Source organism: Labeo rohita, chromosome 16, assembly GCF_022985175.1.
Source record: "Labeo rohita strain BAU-BD-2019 chromosome 16, IGBB_LRoh.1.0, whole genome shotgun sequence".
Classification (NCBI taxonomy): Eukaryota; Metazoa; Chordata; class Actinopteri; order Cypriniformes; family Cyprinidae; genus Labeo; species Labeo rohita.
Window position 1 is genome coordinate 16066530 of NC_066884.1, and position 21358 is coordinate 16087887.

Consider the following 21358-nt stretch of genomic DNA (forward strand, 5'->3'; position numbering starts at 1 on the left):
TCTCAATATTTTGATTTTTTTGCACCCTCAGATTCCAGATTTTTAAATAGTTGTATCTCGACCAAATATTGTCCTATCCATCATCAGTTTTCCATACAGCAATGGAAAGCTTATTTATCCAGCTTTCGGATGACATATAAATCTCAATTTCAAAAAATATAACATTATTAGTTTTGTGGTCTATGATCACATTTATGCTTCTATAGAAATATTTTGGGTTACACAAAATTTATTTTAACTTGTCCCCCTTTTCTTAAGAAAAGCTACATTTTGAGTTACATAAAGCTGCAATATGTGTTTAAAATCATATCCCATTTTTTCCCAGTGGCAACATACCCTAAAATGACTGTAAAAACATAATAATACATAAAAATAATACAACAGAACAATCAATTAAAGGGCTTTTATAAAATATAATCTTGACATTTCTGCTTTTAAATCCTCCAAAATTGCCCCCATTCACTTCCATTGTAAATGTTTCACCATAACCGTGGAAAAAAAAGAAAAAGAAAATGAGGGATGCGTCAAGTTTATTTACTAGTTTTAATCAATAAAATGCTATTGATTAAGCTAACTTGCGCTGAACAAAGAATATTCTTTTAAACTTTGCAAGGTTTGCATGTTTAAAATGCAAGAAAAAACACTTTATTTTTGAAAGAATGTACTGGCAACTCAACATGCAAACAGTTCAGGTCAACCAAAGACAAACATAAGAGAACTTTGCTATGTACACACTGAAAAGAAACTACCATGAAGTAAAAGCATGACCGCAGGTCTGCAGAATGTCAGCTTTAAAGGCCATTCCGTGTTTGCATGTGTGTTTAATGTTCTTTCCCCCCGAACACTTTCTTCTGTAAGGGAATTCTCTTTATCCTCTGCCATTTTTCTCTTTCCACCCTGTTGGATTTGGCCATTTGTAGTAGAAGACCTTACCCTGGGGTGAAGAACACACATACTCACTAAGAGATATTTTTACTCTTGGTGTTGATGTTGAAATAGAAGTGTATCACCATGTGCTTTGATACAAGTGAAAAAAGCATCCCTTTGTGTTTGCGGATCCCACACATTAAATAAAGCAAATCCCATATTCACTTAAATAATCAAACTTTAATTATACTGTCAGTGTTATTATATATTTCTGTTTACCATTTAGCCTTTGTGCTCATAGTGTGTGTGTACGTGTGTGCGTCAAAGAGAGAGGGGAGGGAGGCTGAGATGGTATCAATCGCCAGGCCATTGAACGTATTGATTAGTTACCTTTCTTATTAACATGCTGATTAAAAAGAGCAGGAACAGAAACCGCATCTAGCCACACACACACTGAGACAGGGAAGACGCCACATCGTTGGCCAGGAAAGCAAAATGGATACAGGACAAATTGTGTGGAAATAGACGGATGCAGGACTTACAAAATGGGGGATTTCTAGGGACAGGAGAACACTGTCTTATGATAAAATTGAAGATGGGATGAAGGACGTGGATGCTAGCTCCCGCGGAGAGGAACGAAGAAGAGAAAGGGGAAGAGGGGAAAAAAAATTGAAGAGAGAGGGGCAGGGAAAAAGGATGCTAACCGACTGCAAGGCAATCTCAGACCCTCCACCCACCCACAGAGCATCTATTAGACTGGATATACAGAACACACACTCTTATAAACACAAACAATGTGAAGGTTCACACTCTCTCACAAGCTGAGGATGTGGGACTGCTCTGCATGGACAAAAAGCAGATTGTGTTTGCATAGCTGTGTATTTATATTGTGCAATGCATGTGGGTGTTTGAAGTGCTCTGCTGTTGCTGTTGTTATTTTGTGGAATGAATGTGCAATGGAAATGTAGGCAGAATCACGTTAAAGTGTTTGTATGTTCAGTGTTTTGAGGCTGGTTTTGATTTGAAACAGGCCTTGCGTCTTAAATTATTTTAGTAACAAATGTCTAACGCTGTTTTTTATTTTTAGAATTTTAGGACTCAGTTTAAATTCTTTCTTTTATTCGGAAACGGATTGATCTGAGTTGCATCATCTTGTTGCATTCACAACTATGTCGTTAAAATTAAAAAAGGCTAAAATTTTATGCTTGTTTCACTGCGTAATTTTAACGAGGTTCTGTCGAATCTAAACGCTGCACAGTAGCATAACAGAAATCTTTTAGCAATTTATATCAAACATGCTGTATTATATATGTGGCTGGTTGTTAGACTCCGATTGCTAATAATTCACAATGGTAATAATAGATTGCCATCCTGCATGTTGGCAGCACGCCCACGTTTCCCAATCGATAAACAGAACCAAATACACGGGCGCGCGTCCATTTGAATGCGGCTGAACACTTGCTGTGGCTCAGAGGTTAAATCGTAAAATCATAGAAAAGATTATCCTTTAACATTGTGGCTAAGTTTGTGAATGTGACTTGTGAAACGTTACTGAAAGCTGAATATGAGCATGACCTTAATAGTAATTCAGCACACTCCCCTAATACAGTCTTGTCTTCATATTTGTGAGAATTATAAATCTCTCAGGATTTGTCTGAGAACCGTTTTTTATATAAAACCTTCGTATTAAATACCTTTACGTAAATAAAATAGGCCGCCTATCTATATGTAGGCCTGTAGGTAGGCCTGTAATATATATTTGGATGTTTTTTAACTTTGTAAATTCTAGTGAATAAATCCGTGCGGGACAAAAAAGCATCAGGTTTTATGTATGACCTATATGAACAAAATCAGAAATTCTTTTTAAACCAAATAATGAATCCAGTGCACATAAACAGCGGTTACTGTATGAAGATGCTCTTGGACAGAGGATCGTGTGTAATATACGATATGCATTTTACATGAACTTGATGTTATAATTTAATTTTTTAACAGTTCGAAATTTAGGCTTTACACTTCAACTTAAGTTTAAACTTTAAAACGTAAAGAAAGTTAAATGTAGGCCTACTTTGAGGTAAATTAACGAATTCCTCTATCTTTTTTCTGAGTCCGTTAAAACAGCTATCGCAGAATATGAAATATTTAAGAATATCAAATGTAATTTTAAATATTTATATATAACATTTATTGATGTAAGTAATTTTAAACTTTTAGATTTGTTATTATATAATTCCTTCTTTGACTTGTGCATAGGCCTAATTGTAAAGTTACAGTCAGGCGCACAAAGTTTTATTTTCATGTGATTTTTCCATGTTTTATAGGCCTGCTCTCCGTGAGGTTCGGGCATGTTAATTGAGTTATTGACTTTTTTATCGATCGACTTCTTTTTATTATTCACCATGCGTCCTATTATTTTTGGACGAAATTAATTTGTTCTAGCCCTTTTATATGTCGCATCTGAATGCACTTTTTAGTTTGTAGGACGTGTCATTTTTAATTCATTTATTTTTGTGCATTCAGACACGTGTTTCTAAAGCTAAAATATTAAGACTGATATGAAATATTGACAATAAAAAAGGAGACAAAAACGCATGAAAAAATATTGCTGAATGTAAACAATGGGACTCACAATTTTAGTAACTTACTTACTTCTAAAATGGATGATATTGGTTAAATCTGAAAGGAAAGTGATATAATTGCAAGTTAATTGCTGCACAATTTCATAATTTATTTCTTTTTTTCTTTGCATTAGCAGGCTTGCGTTTTTTTTTTTTTTTTTTTTTAGTTTTTTTATTTTGTAATATTGCTTATGGTTTTTAATAAAGTCTTTAACTGTAATATTTTTGTCAGACTATAACAGTGCTAAAGCGATGCAATGAAAAGACAAACAGATAACCCTGGACGGACATGAACAGCTAGATTTAGGAAATTACACTACTGCACAAGTCATTTTTAAAAACAAAATTATTTAAATATTTTTTTCCATCGCAACAGTTAAGGCTACAAGTATAAACACCGATTAGCCTACTATTAGCGGTAATTTTAACATTAAATGTTTCTTTAAATATATCTAAAGTATATGAAACCCACCGTGTTTTCGCTTTGTATGTCTCCTCAGAAAACAAATGCACAGAAAAAATCTAATATTCTGACACAAAGGTTTTAAGAACCACACAAACAAGACAGTTTCCAAATGTGATCAATAGCATTTATGTCTTTGAGATTTATCAGAAGGCCGAAAATACCAAGCCTGAGAAAACAAATCTGGCTGTACCTCGAAATGCATAGTACTTTTTGTGTATTGTATTGAATTGTAAAGTTATTCCGTACATAGCATAAAAATATTTTATATTTACTATATGCAAAAATATATGTATATATAATAATCTTTAAATTTTGCAGAATCTATTTAAAGCAAATATGTGCTTTCGTAGTAGAAGCAGAAATGTTTTTCTGCAAAAACTGAGGGACTGTCGGTTGCCCATTATTTCATTTATTTCATTTTACGCATTTAGGCCACTACCTAAAATACATTTAATTGTTATTATGCGCTGCGTAAAATTAGCTATTTAACACCGTCTCAAAGACAAGATAGTAGCATTGATGTGAAGGAGTTAAACTCTTCAATAACTTTAAAAGAACACACACTGTTCGTATCTGTCTGCTTAGCTCTGCTCGTTTAGCCTCATGTACGTGTTAACCTGCAGGCCTCTTGATACACACCACTCGGGAGGAGGACGTGGCTCGACCAAAGGCTCAAAGAACTCAATAGACAGGTATAAATAATTTACTAACTCTCTGGCCGCTGTTTTGATTTCCACGGTTTGTTTTGAACAATGTTTGATCATTGATACGTGTCCCAGACAGAGAAAGAGAATTGGTGAATAATATTCTGCAATGCCTTACATGCTGCCGAACTTGTAGCTCTCAGACAAGCTCTCTCTAATTCGTACAGAAATCTTAAGAGTGCTAGGTGAAATTATTTTGAAATAATACTAATAATGAAATTAATCTGATGCACCGGGAAAATATCAGAAAGGAGACGTCATTGTTACACAACCATTGTTGTTTATCTATATTATAGTTTAAAATCTTATTTTTTTGTGTGTGTGTTCTTGATATTGTTGAGTTAATAACGCGATTGTCATGTATTTACAAACAAATAAATCTTTCTAATCAGTCCACATCCTATGCTGTATTTTCTAAATGGCTTTAAAATGCACACAAAAATTATTTGAAGGTTAAAGGGAAATTCTCGTGTTTTATTTATCAGAATAACAAAATTATAAAGGGTGTAAAGGGTTATCAATGCACTCTGAATCGGACTGTTTTCATTCGAGTGTTCTATCTTCTATCGAGCTCTCCAGCCGCAGTGAGTGAACTTTCACCTCGACCCTCAAACAGACCTTTTTTGCGGTAAGAGCTGACCATTTTACCTCCAGCCACACACTCTCTCCACACACACACACACACACACACACACACACGTACACACACACCCCTCCTTTCCTCCCTCCCTCGGCCCTGCTCGGCGCGGATCGATAGTGCAGCATCTGCTGCGGGAAGACAGCGGTCCCACATCGCACTGGAAAATTTTTCAAGCGCTCGAATTGCTCATCTCTAAAAATTAAACTGACAGACAGATATGATTAATATTCCAAGTTTCAAACACCTACCCGCATCAACTCCCACCTCTCTCTCTCTCTCTGTCCGACACACGCAAACTCGCAGCGCATAAATGTTTTTTTTTTTTTTTAATGGAAACATGACAGAAGTGTAATTTTGTTGGTTATTAGATCGCGCGGTTTAGGAAAGGTCGCGTGTACTCTTGGAAAGAGGGTCATAGGTGCGCATTGGATAGATCAAGTGCATTGATCTTGTTTAGCACTTCTGTGATTGAGGAGCAAACTCTTATGTTAATTGTCCACTACACTGTAAGCTGACAGCTGATAAGAACCGCTCTCTGTCACTACGCTTTGTTGCTTCAGTTAATTGCCCTTAGCTTGGGAGAATAAAACTGTAGTTGATAGTACATAAACGCTTTGGCCTTCTAATTGGATTAACCAGGGTTTTTTCTTGCACATTTTCAAAATTCTAAATTTAAAGAATTCTAAATTCTAAACATAATTCTTGAAAGGCTGTAAAAGTAAAACTAAATACCAACTATTACATAAACATCAAATGTTATATTTAAACTCTAAAATATTGCAGCTTGTTTTTAATTTTAGCGAACAAAAATGCAAAATCGCGTTGAGGTAACCATAGCAACAGTACGCTGAGCACTTTTCGTTCGAATTTTTAAGTGACCGAACACTAAATCGTTATTCATTACATTATTAAAGATTTACTTATTACAAGTAGCCTATATAACAAAAGACGTTGTGTTTTGTTTACAAAGTCTTTAAGATATTTGACATTTCGATAACTCTGATTGAGCCACCAAAGACAATTTGGGTTAAGCGAGAACCTCAACAGATTGCGCCTTGAAAATCTTCTCAATGAATTCTTTTTTAAAGTCAACTCTTCTGAAACTCTGTATAATTCGAGCACTGTCACAAGCCCCACCTAAGACAATGGCTTCTTGAGGTCCGCAGGAGGGAAGGAGTTAACGAGGGTTGTAAATTCACCCCACATCTGTCAGATTTTAAGAGTGTGACGTACAGAGAAGGGGGGCTGGGGGAAGAGAGAGAGAGGAGAGAAAGAGTTGGGGCCGAGATCGATGAGGATACAGAAGGGCAAAACCACAGAGATAATGACAGCGACGGAGCGCGATGCTTAGACATACATAGACGCTTATTTTTTGACATGGTTGCAGCATAGCGAAGTCCGGACGTCGGACAAAATCGTACGGCCTCACGCGTCATTTGCGTTGCATCCTCGACAGTTCTGGTCCAGCGAGAATCTAGCGGAAAACGCGAGTGAAGACCCGGACCGAGCCATTGCTTTTTTTTCTGAACACCGAAATGTGCTGATGACACACAAAAGTCGTTGTTACATAAAACCGACTGTTGTGTGATTGTAAACTCGGGATTTCTGCAGGTGTATATAATAACCCATCGCGTTATCGGCTTTTGATTGTGTTTTGGAGAAGCTGTTTCGCTTCTCTCCATCCTGTCGGATAAGCTACGTTGTGAGGTAAGCGACTGTTTGTTAATTCTTCTCAACCTGTTTTTAAATCTCGATATGATTGTTAAAGTTTGTTTAGAATGTAATGAATTTTATTAAAAATAAAAATAAGCTATGAATAGGCAAAGAAAAGTTACTAGTAACGGAATTAATCATCATGCTGTTTTAAGTAGCCTGTTATAATATTTGTGACTAATCAATAAAGCTAAATATCAATAACAAATCAGTGATCATGGTCCTACTTCTCTCTTTTTCAGCTTTGGTCGCCAAGGCGAAAACAAGACTCGCATGGATAATTTCAGAAGCATTTATGGAACAGAATTTGCTTGCATGACCCAAGATGGTGCCACTGTGATGAGTACTCTGAAATCAGATTTTGAGATATAAACAGTATCAGGAACTGTTTTTAGATCATATTACAGAAACCACATTTTAAACTGTTCGAACAAACACATCAGCTGGAATTTAAAGAAGAAGTGGAGTAAGGAAGGTACAAACATGGATGGTAATATGGGTGAAATGTCCGTGCACAGCCACGTCGAGCTGGCGCACAGTCAGGACAGCCGAGCCATGCTGCACTCTCGGGATCTCACGGCCGCTTTCCCTCGTCCCTCTCTGGGAGGCCCCGGCATGGGCCTTGAGTCTGACCATCAGAGTTCTGCGTATGACCACAGCATGGCAACTCTGGGGTACAGTAGGGACCCAGCAACCAGCTGTGGAAGCACCTACACCACACTGACACCACTTCAGCCATTTGATGACAAATTCCACCATCATCATCACCATCCCTGCCTACCCGTAAGCAATGTCATCGGGAGCTTCACTCTCATGCGAGAAGATCGGGGCCTTGGAGGAAACTACTATAGCCCATACGGAAAAGACTTTGGTTTGGGACAGGGTCTGTCTCCACCTTTGGGCAGCGCAGGCCTGGAGACTGCCATGCATGGTTATGGTAGTCTGGGAAGTCAGAATGGACACAGTAGCCAGATGCTTCCAGGTGGCCATGAGGTCCATATGGGCAGCAATGGGGGTAACATCTGTCGAACAGCACCAGACTTCGGGAGGGAGATGTCACCGCCCTCTCTGGGGGCCGAGCATGGGGTCAGCCACCAGCTAAACAAAATGGATGCCCACCAGCACACTCCCACTTACCACCCCCATATTTACAACCAGAGTTATCAGCACCACCTCCAAAGCCAACAGGCTTCCAAACTCGGGGATCTCCCCTCGTCTTCCCCTTCCTCCTCCGGCTCCAGCTTGGGAAGGGAGGGCATGCTGGCCAGCTCACAGAACGGTGGTGGAGGGGAGGAGATCAACACCAAAGATGTGGCTCAGAGAATCATCACTGAGCTGAAGAGGTACAGCATCCCACAGGCCATTTTCGCAGAGCGGGTTCTGTGCAGGTCTCAGGGCACTCTGTCAGACCTGCTCAGGAACCCCAAACCTTGGGGGAAACTCAAGTCTGGCCGCGAAACCTTCAAGAGGATGTCCCGCTGGCTACAGGAGCCAGAGTTTCAGAGGATGGCCTCGTTACGTCTGGAAGGTAAAGCGCTTGAGCTTGTTTAGTTGAATCTGAAGTGGTTTGTTGTTGTGTAAACAGTGAAAAGTGCCACAGCTATAATAGTAGGCTATCTTTGACCAATTGCTGAACGTACAGTAAAATATTAGCACTTAAATGTTTCAGTAATGCTAAATAAACATTGTGTGTGTTATTGAGAAAGAAGTCATATTTCACTTCAAATCCAGTGAATCTTGCCATGTTACAATGTTTTGACATTAAAGAGGCTGAAACTTTAACTGTTGTCCAAAGCACACAAAGAGATCCAGAGAAAAACAGTAACATGAGAATGGACGAAGGTGGGGGGGGGGTGGCGATGCAGGGATGGGGCGGTTTTCAAAATGTCGGCTGGCGTGCTGCAGCAGCCACTGAGGATTGTGGGGTGGGAGACAAACACAGACACGCAGATTCTCCCGAAATCTTTCCGAATCCCAAGCGATCAATCACCTAAGCATGAAATACGCTTCAGAATGAATTATTCTGCTTGCATTACCACTACAGATATTGATTGGTGACCACTGTGCCCTCAGTCGTAGGGGTGTTCCATGCAACGAAATACATGGAATGAATCAATGCCCTGTTGGCCTGAGTGGTACCGCGTCCTGCTGTTGTTTTCGGCAGTAGTCGCTAAACATGCCATTGTGGAAATTTTGACTGGCAGTAAATGTTCATTTAGGAAGATGAGCCGTGCTGTGATAACGTAAGCTCTTTATGACCCAAAAATGCATAATTTAGGGTTGGATTGTTAGTTGGAATATTTTTCAGACGTTTTAATTGATATTGACTGAATTTTCTGGCAGCCAATCGCCATCTGATGGATTTTCCTTAAGGCTTTTTTCGCAGCTTCTGCACACAAAAGCATAAGTGGACACCTTCGTATTTCCCTATATAACCCACTTTTCATGAGTGTTGACTTTTCTCACCATGCCCTTTGTTTAATTACTAGCTAGTATTGATTTCCTTGGGAAAGCAACGCAGAAGGCTCCAGCACACACCTCCTGTGAATAAGACGGCATGAGCAAACATTAGAATGCATGCGGCTACACGCCTCCTCTCTCGGAGACAGCAGGAGTTCAACTTACCGACACATTTAATGATGATTCAGCTTAATGCAGTGATTTTTAACAAGCATTTATACAACAAATACCCATCCTTTTAAATTCCATCAGCACTTTTTAGATGCTCACCATCGTGAATGGTTTTTAAAATTTCATGTATACAAATAGGGCCTGAGATCACACTGCATTTGTTGTTGAGCTAAAATTCGTATCCTGGTTTTCCTAGATATCCTGAATTGTTTCTGTCTTTCTCTCACTCAGTTTTTCCTCAGGTCTTTTGTGTGGATGTGTTCTGTTGGTTGTGTCTGTGTGTTTTCGCAAACTGGCTGAGCTTTGATTGGGAGAGAGATGAACAGAGAGAAATTCAGTCGCAGGGCAGGGTAGAGATCATTACTCTAAAGCTCGGCATTCGGACAGCATTGGGATTTCACACACAAGCGCTGAAGCCTAAAGCTCTTGTCTTAAAGAATCACAGAGATATGATCGGCTTAAACAGCAGAAGCTTTTTCACTGACGCTGTTACTTTTACATTTTCAGCCCCAAACTATTTTTTAATAAAAATTGCATAGTTAAGTTTAGATCTCAGAGACCCCGCAGAGATTGACAATGAATGTGGTTTGGCACGCAGGAGCTCCCCTTTCATCCAGCACTAAAGGGGTTAAAGCTCCTCTATAGGTCGGGGAGTCTGAGCAGCACAGATTTAATCAATAATTTCTATCAGCCCCTGGCCGAAAAAAAATCAGCAGGGGGTGGAGTAGGCAGGGAGTACGGCTTCGGGGGAGAGGGGGGTGATAGGCAATTGGGGGGTGGGGGTGGTTTATGAAAAAGGCTTTCGATCACGTTTCAGCTACATGAGACAAGTGGTATACATCATGATTAGGGCCTGCTCCCACGATCATAAGAACTCTATGGGGGGATGTTTATGTCTGGGAGTGTGGTGCGGAGCGCGGGATTTATAGCATGGTAATTCCTACCTTTTACACATGATTACAACATCAGGAAGCGTTTAGTTAATGGTCGCCGTCGTATTGGCGAAAGCGGGTGGGGGCGATCAGGAGTTTGAATATGACACAGAGGTGAAACGTTAAGCATTTTGAGGACAATAGGCTTTCTGAACGTTTTGTTTCTTCTGGTTTGTTCATCGTCTGTTGAATTTGATATAGATCATTATTGTTCAGCACGTTTACAGTCTTTCTCCTTATCACTTAATCTCCCTTATCCTGAATTTCCACTCCGGGATCAATAAAGTACATTTATCTATCTATCAAGTTGGCAGTTGTCTGATAGAGACTCTCTCTGGTTTGCAGGCAATAGTCTGGTCTACACCCAGAGCGGTATTTAATTAAGCTGTATATTATATAACGTTAATGGCGATATATGATAATTATTGCGAAATAAAAATGCAGAGTATTGACAACATCAGCTCTGACTGATCTTTTGCATCTTTTTCTACTGCACATGACTGCTCAGAGTCATTTTACACACAATGTTTTCTGTTTTAAAGATTTTGGGATTTTTTACATTTCTTGACCCTTTGCATATATTTCTACAAAATCAAATGACTTATTCATCATATCTCAGATTAGTTGCATTTCAGATGCAATGTTTAACATTTTAAAATGTTGTCTTTATTTTGAGATCTTTTTAGCTTTCGACTGTAATTTCCTGATCTGTTGCATATATATTTTTCTACAATAGCAAATGACTTGTTCATTTTAGATGCATGATTTAGATGCATTGTTTAACATTTTAAAATAATGAGATCTTTAAAAAAACGTTTTGGACTAATTTCCTTAATGTTTACATGCTTTTCTACAACAGTGAAGGACTTAATTATAATACCTTAAACTATTTGCACTTCAGTTGCAGTGTTTAACATTTTAAAATGTTGAGATCTTTCAAATTTTAGTTTTTTTTTAGCTTTTGACTGTAATTTCCTTATCGTTTACATATTTTTCTACAACAGCAAAGGACTTGATTATCATCCCTTAAACTAGGTGCACTTCAGATAACAGTGTTTAACATTTTAAAATGTTGAGATCTTTAAAATCTGAGATCTTTTTTTAGCTTTTGACTATAATTTGCTGATCGTTTACATATTTTTCTACAACAAGGAAGGACTTAAATATCATCCCTTAAACTAGATGCACTTCAGATGCAATGTTTAACATTTTAAATTGTTGAAATCTTGAAAATTTGAGATTTTTTTTAGCTTTCGACTGTAATTTCCTTATTCTTTACATATTTTTGTATAACAGCGAAGGACGTAATTATTATCCTTTTAACTAATTCCACTTCAAATGCAATGTTTGACATTTTAAATTGTTGAGATTTTAAACATTTGAGATTATTTTAGTCTTTGACCATAATTTCCTTAATGAAACTCACATTATTTATGCATTTTTCTCTGCTTTCTACACTTAATAGACCTTTAAGAAATCCTATTTGTGACCCTGGACCATAAAACATATGTAGCATGGGTATATTTGTAGAAATAGCCATAAATACATTGTATGGGTCAAAACTATCAATTTTTCTTTTATGCCAAAAATCATTAGGATATTAAGTAAAGATCATGTTCTATGAAGATATTTTGTAATTTTCCTACCGTAAAAATATATCAAAACTTTATTTTTGATTAGTAATATGTATTGTTAAGGACTTCATTTTGGACAACTTTAAAGGGAATTTTCTCAATATTTTGATTTTTTTGCAACCGTCAGATTCCAGATTTTCAAATAGTTGTGTCTCGGCCAAATGTTGTCATATCCTAACAAACCATAGATCAATGGAAAGCTTATTTATTCAGCTGATTTCAGATGATGTATAAATCCCAATTTAAAAAAACTGACCCTTATGACTGGTTTTGTGGCCCAGGGTCACATTTATGTTTTCTGCAGTTAACAAAGTGTAGAGCCTATTAGATAACAAAGATAAATGGCTAACAATAATGGAAAAACCAATTAAGATTTTCAGGTCTTATTTGTAGACTAATGTTTTTTTCTCCCTCTGTCTCTTTTTCAGCTTGTAAGCGTAAGGAGCAAGAGCAGTCCAAGCTAGAGCGCAACCAGGGTCCCAAGCGTACCCGGCTAGTCTTCACAGACCTGCAGCGTCGTACTCTCATGGCCATTTTCAGAGAGAACCACCGACCGACCAAAGACCTGCAGATCACCATCTCTCAGCAGCTTGGCCTTGAGCTTTCCACCGTAAGCAACTTCTTCATGAATGCTCGCCGCAGAAACCTCAACCGCTGGACCGAAGAGGGCCGCCCATCCTCCACCGGTTCGTCGGGATCCAGCACCGCGTCTCCAGCTGTGACCTGCTCCACGGCATGATGGGAAAATGAGCCGTTTTACGCTCTGCACAGCACAGGTTTAGCTCCTGTAGCTCTTAGAGTTTGAGATTTTTAATCAAGGGTGATTTTGTATACAAATCAACAGCATATGAAACCAAAGATGAAATCTGATGTTCGCAATGTCTAGACGAGACAGGATTTGATTGTAGTTTTAGCGTCGATTATTTTAGCTTTAATCGCAAAGGATGAGCCCAACACATCAGGGCTTATGAAATCATTCATATTGAGGGTTATGAAAAAGTACTGAATAGATATTGAATCTATTAATTTTGTAATTTGTTACAGCGTCTAGAATCGGTGCAGATGTTTCTGGTTTTTCTTTGTTGATCATGACAGACATAGAGTCAGAGTCAAAATTATATTTTTCGGGTTCTCAAAAGAGAGAGACATGATTTTGCAAGAAATTAATGACCAAAGAAACAAAGAAGGATGCAAATGAATCTTTCAGAGATTCTTTTAACGGGAAAAACTACTGGATAAAGAAGCTGAAACCAAAATATGAACATTTTTCGAGAGCTTGTTTTCTTTTTATACGCCTTCGTTACAAAAAGCCAGGCCTCATAGTCCAAAAATGGCATCTGCTACAGTCTCAGCACAGGATTGGAGTCGCATCCTCTCAGACAATACAAGCAGGAACTCAATGCAAGAGCAGCTGTGACTCTTTTTGCAACAGACTTTTAACTTGTTGGTGAGTTTCTGCTGACAGAATGGCTGCAAAGAGGAATCCAGGACGCTCTTTCCTCTTGCATAATTTCCATCTGATTTCAAATGATTTCTTAGATGTCACACTGAGGATGGAGAAATCCATTTTTTTGTAAAAAATTTCAAGCACACAATCTGGCCGATGGCTGTTCGTACCGGAAAAAGCTCAAAATCTCGAAGACCCTAATGAAAAATACTTACAAAAAGCTTGAATTGAACATGAACTGAGAACCACTTTGTGTATTTATAATTATTTATGTATTTATTTCCAATCTTCTAGCTATTTATTTTATTTATTTGCTAGTTACCGTCAGTATTTATTTCACCGAGTGTTGTTTGTGTGTGAAAAATGACTCCTATCTCTGATAGGAGTCCCAATACCAAAGATGAATATTTGTCCTCCCTGAATGTCCCACGTTTCTCATCTCCTGAACGCTGTGTTAGTATCTCGATAGCCAGGCTAGCGTACCCATCCATGTTCATCGTTCACACGTGTGCTGCATGTCTAGACCCTTTAGGCCACAGCCTGACTGAACAAATCGAGACTCAGCGTGATCGTAAAACAGCACATGAGTGGCTGTGAAGTCGAGATTATTTTAAATTTAGGCTGTTGAACTGTGATCTCCTCACTGCAGTCCACATTTACTGTATAATGATTGGACGTGCTGCTCCGTGGTCTCTTGGGGTGGGCCGTCGAGGGAGAAATCGTCCCTTTTTCAATGCTCTGTCTCGTTCCCCTGTGTTTAACCTTTCCAGGGCATGTAGTGAGGCCCCTTCACAGCACGCACTTGAAAGAGGGCCCATGAAAGAGGCCATCGACTTTTGCCGACTTCAAAGAGGCCCTTTTTATCTGTGTCCTCTCGGCGGCTGAGGCCGGCGCTCGGCACTCGGTCGGACCCATGGGCTTAGGGCGTTCACGGGGAGGGGTGGCAGATCAGAGGCTAGCAGCATTACCAAATCACGGCGAGGAAGGGGAGGGGTGGTGAATGGGAGTTTGGGGATGTGAATTAAACTTTAATGAGCGACAATTGTAAGCGTGCTGCGAGAGGGGCAAAGGGTGTCAACGTGTGTGCGTCTCAACTCTCCAGGTCACCCTGTTGCAGCACTGGTGGTTAGCCGGACCTCTCTTTTTATAGAGATGTAATGATTTAGGTTATAATAATTTGCAAACTTACCGCGGTAGATGGTTAGAGATCACTCGACGACCTGTAGCGTTCTGAAAATGACGTTTAGCAGATCGTGGCAGACGCGTCTAACGTCATTTAGTATTTGGCGCCTCCTAGTGGACGGTTTGTTCACACGCTTACTGAGGGGAGCAAATAAATCACCCCATTTTCTCGTAGTGTTTAACCTCTTCAGATATATTTGAAAGAGTACCTACAGTGTGTAAATCTTAAGTGATATTTCCATTTCGCCGTCCCGCTGAGGGGAACCCGTTTGGCCATTTTTGTTCTACCCGACAGCTCTAATTTCATCTACCTCAACTGTGTGTGATGTGTCGTGTAGCTGAGATGTAACTGTACCAAAGATCCCATCCATTCAGGGAGCGTCTGTGCGTTACTAAGTTTTTATAGCCAAATGTGCTGGAATCAATCCGTGAACACAACTAAATCACAGCCCTACCTGCAGGCAGAGAGAACCTTGTTTGTCTGAGTGTGTTTGTGTGTGAGAGAGAGTGAGAGCGAGCGATTGAAGAACATTTATCAATATAAAGACCAAATGGGAATGACAATCGGAGCAAGAGAGGGGGTCTTGCTGATCTTATGATTGCTTATCCCTCCAAAAAGAAAAGAAAAAAAAAGCCAAAAAAGTGTTACCGTGTAAAAGTGAGAATAGAGACCAAAATAAATATTAAATATGTTCGTCTCTACAAATATGATGCAATTATGTTCTAGCTGTGTCATATGAATCACCCGAATACAAATATGATTTTTAGCAAACTTGATTGTTGGATCACAACATAGGCTGACAGAATTCATTCTCTCAAGGCATTTTTGGCATCTGGAGATCCACTTATTAACGGTTCAGATAAGCAGACTGAAAAGGTAGCAAGTGTTTTCGTTTTTCTTTTACCTATCACTCATCTAAAATCTCTTTCTGCTGGTGTGAACATCTGTGTCATTTTATGCCATTCTCTCCCTTGTGTTACCTTATGAATGTGGCTAATCAACCAAAGGTGTAAAAATCACAGCAATCTAAATGTCAATCATAACTGGACATTGTGTGCTGATCTTGAAAAATCCTTTAATACCTCATGTGAAACTGTTCGTTGTGATGTTGCACTGAATAAAACCAAGTCATTTGTAAACATACTGAATAGAGTGAAAGCAATTTTTCTTTTAAAGCATTACAGGACATTCAAAAAAATAATTTAACAATTTCCATTCCATTTTAGACAGAAAAACTGTATATAGAACAGAACAAAAAAGATGATAAAATAATACATTTCTTAGTTCTTATTTATTTCCATAGATTTCAACAGGGTTTCAGTTACATAACTGGGTAGCAGGTGAATAAGACAATGCCACACATGTTGTTCTGGTTTCTAGCCATATACGGTTGTAGCCACCATCTCCAAAATCTTCAACTGTTATAGCGTAACAAATTAGATAATGATAACAATTAGGATATGTATTTGTTCATCTCAGTGTTTTATTTGAAATAGATCTTCTGTTTGTACAAGTAAATATTAAATATAAATATAAATATTATCAAAGCCAGTCAGTTCGTAATTACAAAACTTCACAATCGCTCTGATTGTACCTGTTTTTGTCCAGCCAAAAGTCCTGTCCAGCAATCGCACTGCATCCCACAACCAGCACTGCATGGTTTACGTTTTGGTTGCAGGTTGGATCATTGTAAACTCCTGTGGTCAGTTCACCCAACATCATGAGAGCAACATAAAAAAAAAACAAACAAAAAAAAACATTTACACCTACATCTTCACACTGGAGGCATATTCCTTTTTTCTCCAGTCAAGAGAGTCTGGGACAGCAGCCGGAGCAGCGTCATGCACTCCTGATTTTTGAGGGGGCAAGATTTGTGATGATGCTTGTCATGTGACACACAGCAGCCACGATAACACTGTATACCTGATACAGGCTTGTTTTTTTCCCCCTTTTTATTCGGTATATTTCCAAACGTGTTACTGTTAACTGTATCAGGAAATATCCCAAATATGTGAAAGTTAAAGCGTTTTCATTCAGTCTAGCAAGAGTTCAAGCACTGTCAAAAACTCCCATTAAAATCGCTGAAGCTGTTTACACTGTGAAATGAATATCTTACATTCATACGCACATCTGCACTTTGTTCTTTCTGAGAATAAAGAGAGTGAACAAAACAGTGGCGGTTCAGCGGTGATTCATCTGAACGCCTCTGATTGGCCAGTGAATTCAAACGCTCAACAGAATCATGTGTGATTGGTTACAATGCGCAGCTCTATAAAAACGCGTGTTTTTGGCTCGGTGCCAGCCAGTGACTGCGGGTTTGAATTTAGCAGCTGGTGCTTTGATGCACTGAACATTCTAATCACGCCGGTATCAAATCTAAAAAAAAAAAAAAAAAAAAATTCAGCTATTTATTGTCTTTTGTAAGCTGCATTCAAAGTCCACTTGGCTCAAAATTCTGAGGGGGCACGTGCCTCAGTTTGAATGGGCATGACTCCTCCGCAGGAGCACCAGAAATGAGTGGTATACAATACTATATAAACAAACATTCAAATATTCACACAGAAATTTTAAAATGTTGTATATGAACAGGGCTGTATAGTGGATGAATAAATTTACCACTAGCACGCGCGCGATACAGTTTCGCCTACTCATAATACAGCCGCTTAGTAGTGTGAAATTATTTCGTTGTTTGTGTGTGTGATTATACTTAGTAGTTAGTATGACGATTTTTGATCGTAGACGGTTAAAAGGTTTCCACAATCTTCTTTTAAAGAAGTATTGGCGCATCCACCTCAATATACAGCGCGACATACGTTTACATGAAATGTTAACTCAGCAGTAGTAGAGTCACACTCGCAGGATACTGCACTTATTCACAGTCAGAAAAGTGCATTATTTGCTTCTGCTTTAAAGCCTTGCCGGTTAAACATTTAATTCACGTGCTGTTCTGACTTGCTTTTTCTGAGCGCCTAGCTGAAGCGCACGCACTCACCTTTAAACAGCAAGTGATTACTGTCGCGTCTGATTGATTCCGCATCTAACAGGCTGCTGTCAAAAACGCGTAAGGTTTACATATAAACACAGTAGGTTATGTCTATTACTATTTACACATTTAAATAGTGTAATATAAATGAAACTGTTGCGACTGTACGCATTGAAAAAAATCACACCCCAATATATATACAATAATAGGAATATATTACCCAATATATAATTTAATCATCGTGATAAAATTCCCAGTGCCTTTCGCGTCAGCACATTACGCCAAGGGTTTCTTATGTAAAGTACCCTGCAAGTCGAAAAATGACGCTAAAGGGGTACCCTGAGTTAGGAGTAAGAACGTGTTGATACTATGTATTTGTAATGTATATCTTTGTTCTTATTTTCTCATAACAAATATAAAATACAAAGATTTTTATCTTCACCCATTTTGGCCCAAATATCTGCCATTCTTTTTTATTTTATATTTTGTTATCTTGAAAGGCTTTTTTTTAATAGTAAAGCCAACATGACAAAGAATCATGATAAAATCGTGAATCGTGATATTCCTGAAAAAAGTTGTGATGTGATATTTTTGCCATATCACCCACCCTGAACTTGTGCTTCAACTGTTTGGCCTGTGCTACAAAACTTTCAACCCCTGTAGCACCAGTGCTACATGCAAAAGAAGTTAAGGTGCAACCCTGATGAATAATTTTAATCTTTCACTCTCTATTCTACTTTAATCTCACTCTGTATCTTACAGTTTTTCTGAATTGCTAAAACACATTTTTTTTTAAACCATCACTCATCTTCTCAAAACTTTAAACACAAATCCAAATATTCAAACTAAATTTACAGATCCCCTGACTCTTCTGGCAAGAATAATAAGGTACAAAAAAGAGAATGTTTACTGTATTATTATTTTTTTTTTAACTTTTGCTTTCTTGTGTTTAGGGTTTTGCATCACAAGTTCACCACAGAGCAAACTGTGTCTTAGTGAGTGAGAGTGTGTTTTGAGTTTTGCAAAAAGAGTGCATCAGATCTGCAAACTATGGTGGCTGAGAGAGCTCAACACGCTGCAACTTAAGAAAACACATGCAAATAGAAAAAAACGACAACAAATTAAGAAAACATCTTCATCAGTTTGACAACACAGGCGCTGCAAATCCTCGCAACACAACCAAACACAGAAACTCGCTGCTAACAGGCAAACGCGCTGCAAATAGCTCAGACCACAACGGAAATGTTTTAGGGGGAACTCAAAAAGTGACGAACCTAGCTGGGACCTGAATTTTGACCTGATTTTAACCATTAATGAAGCATTGCAGAATTTTTGCGTAAACTTTGAACATTATATTTATTTGCATATATTTATTTATATATTTATTTGCAATTAAGTTAATAACATTTCACAGTTAAGTGTATAATTCGTCAGATTAGTCTAATAATATCCAAAAGACCAATGAATCCTATGATCAGGATGTTAAAATAAACAAAAAAAACCTCACCTTTTAGTTCACTGACAACACCTCTACTCTGACCAAAAGCCACTGAACAAATAATCAGGTCCCAGCTGGGTTCGTCACTTTTTGAGGTCCCCCTGAAACATTTCCGTTGTGGTCTGAGCTATTTGCAGCGTGTTTCTGTGTTTGCAGCACGTTTCTGTGTTTGGTTGTGTTGTGAGAATTTGCAGTGCGTTTCCGTATTTGTGTTTGCATTGCGAGGATTTGCAGCGCCTGTGTTGTCAAACTGATGAAGATGTTTTCTTAATTTGTTGTCATTTTCACTATTTGCATGTGTTTTCTTAAGTTGCGCGCATTGAGCGCATTGAGCGCATTGAGCGCATTGAGCTCTCTCGGCCACCGTAGCAAACAGTGTCTAAACTGCCTAAACTTGTTTAAAGTTTTGCAGAAAGAGTGATTTATTTGACAAATTGCTTTAGGCTATTGAGAATTTGGTTTAGATGCCACAGTTGGCCTACAAAGGTTTTTGCCCACTCTTCCATTTAATGGGATACTGTGGGGTCTGCTGGGGCCCTGGGTAAACATTTTTGGCTGGGACACTGGGAAACTAACTTTGTTATTAGTTACGGACCCACAGAGCATGTTCATACAGTATACTTTGGCCCACAGTATGCCCACACCTTCCCCATTGATCTTACACCCAGCCCACAGTATGCCCACACCTTCCCCATTGTGCCCACACCCACCCCACAGTGTGCCCACACTCTGTGGGCATGTTATGACCCCATTGTAATCTCTGATCATTTCCTACATTCCATTAATTCAATTTCGTTAATTCTCTATTGTCCAGGTAATGAATTTATAATTGTTCGGGTGTGATTGTCTACATGATTATGCTGAGTTTTAGATTGGGACATGACTGTATTTGCTTTTGGCTGCTCAGACCATCCTAAAAAAAAGTAAGAACTGTCAACGTGTATTATATTTTAAGTATTTTATTTTACTAGTAATGTATGCTGTTTTTTTTTTGTTTTTTTGTTTGTTTGTTTGTTTTTTGCAATGTAAAATATTATTCAGCAACAAATATGTAATAAATATGTAAATATGTAATCTTAAAAAAAATAAATAAATAAATTACAGTTTTTCTGAATTGCTAAAACACATGTTTTGAAGCTATCACTCATTTTCTCAAAACCTTAAACACAAATCCAAATGATCAAACTAAATTCACAGAACCCCTGACCCTTCTGTCAAAATCAAATGATCGCTTCAAAACCATTTCACCTGTACTTAAAATCAAACAAAGCTTTCAAATCATACACACATTAGTCAATAATATATGCACTACAGATTATACATCAAACAATGGAGAACACACTGTCCAGTGCATGTATTTGCAATATAACTATTAGTGAATTGTTGGCCTTCTGGAAAGTATGTTCATTTGCTGTATATGTACTCAATACTTGGTAGGGGCTTCTTTTGCTTTAACTACTGCCTCAATTCGGCATGGCATGGAGGTGATCAGTCTGTGGCACTGCTGAGGTGGTATGGAAGCCCAGGTTTCTTTGACAGTGGCCTTCAGCTCATCTGCATATTTTGGTCTCTTGTTTCTCATTTTCCTCTTGACAATACCCCATAGATTATCTATGGGGTTCAGGTCTGGTGAGTTTGCTGGCCAGTCAAGCACTCCAACACCATGGTCATTTAACCAACTTTTGGTGCTTTTGGCAGTGTGGGCAGGTGCCAAATCCTGCTGGAAAATGAAGTCATCATCTTTAAAAAGCTGGTCAGCAGAAGGAAGCATGAAGTGCTCTAAAATTTCTTGGTAAACAGATGCAGTGACTTTGGTTTTTTGGTTTTTTGACTTTGGTCCACAAAAAACACAGTGGACCAACACCAGCAGATGACATTGCACCCCAAATCATCTAAGAACGGTGGAAACTTAACACTGGACTTCAAGCAACTTGGGCTATGAGCTTCTCCGCCATTCCTCCAGACTCTAGGACCTTGATTTCCAAATGAAATACAAAACTTGCTCTCATCTGAAAAGAGGACAGTTTCTTCTTCTCCTTAGC

General features: G+C 38.5%; 1 protein-coding gene across 1 annotated transcript; it reads left to right on the forward strand.

Annotated features, from left to right (window-relative positions):
• Positions 1-6585: 6585 nt before the first annotated feature.
• On the forward strand, positions 6586-15978 carry onecutl (one cut domain, family member, like). The gene is made up of 3 exons (XM_051131575.1): positions 6586-7002; positions 7251-8536; positions 12634-15978. The coding sequence occupies exons 2-3, from the start codon at positions 7492-7494 to the stop codon at positions 12942-12944; spliced, it is 1356 nt and encodes a 451-aa protein (XP_050987532.1). The 5' UTR covers positions 6586-7002; positions 7251-7491; the 3' UTR covers positions 12945-15978.
• The last annotated feature ends 5380 nt before the right edge of the window (positions 15979-21358 follow it).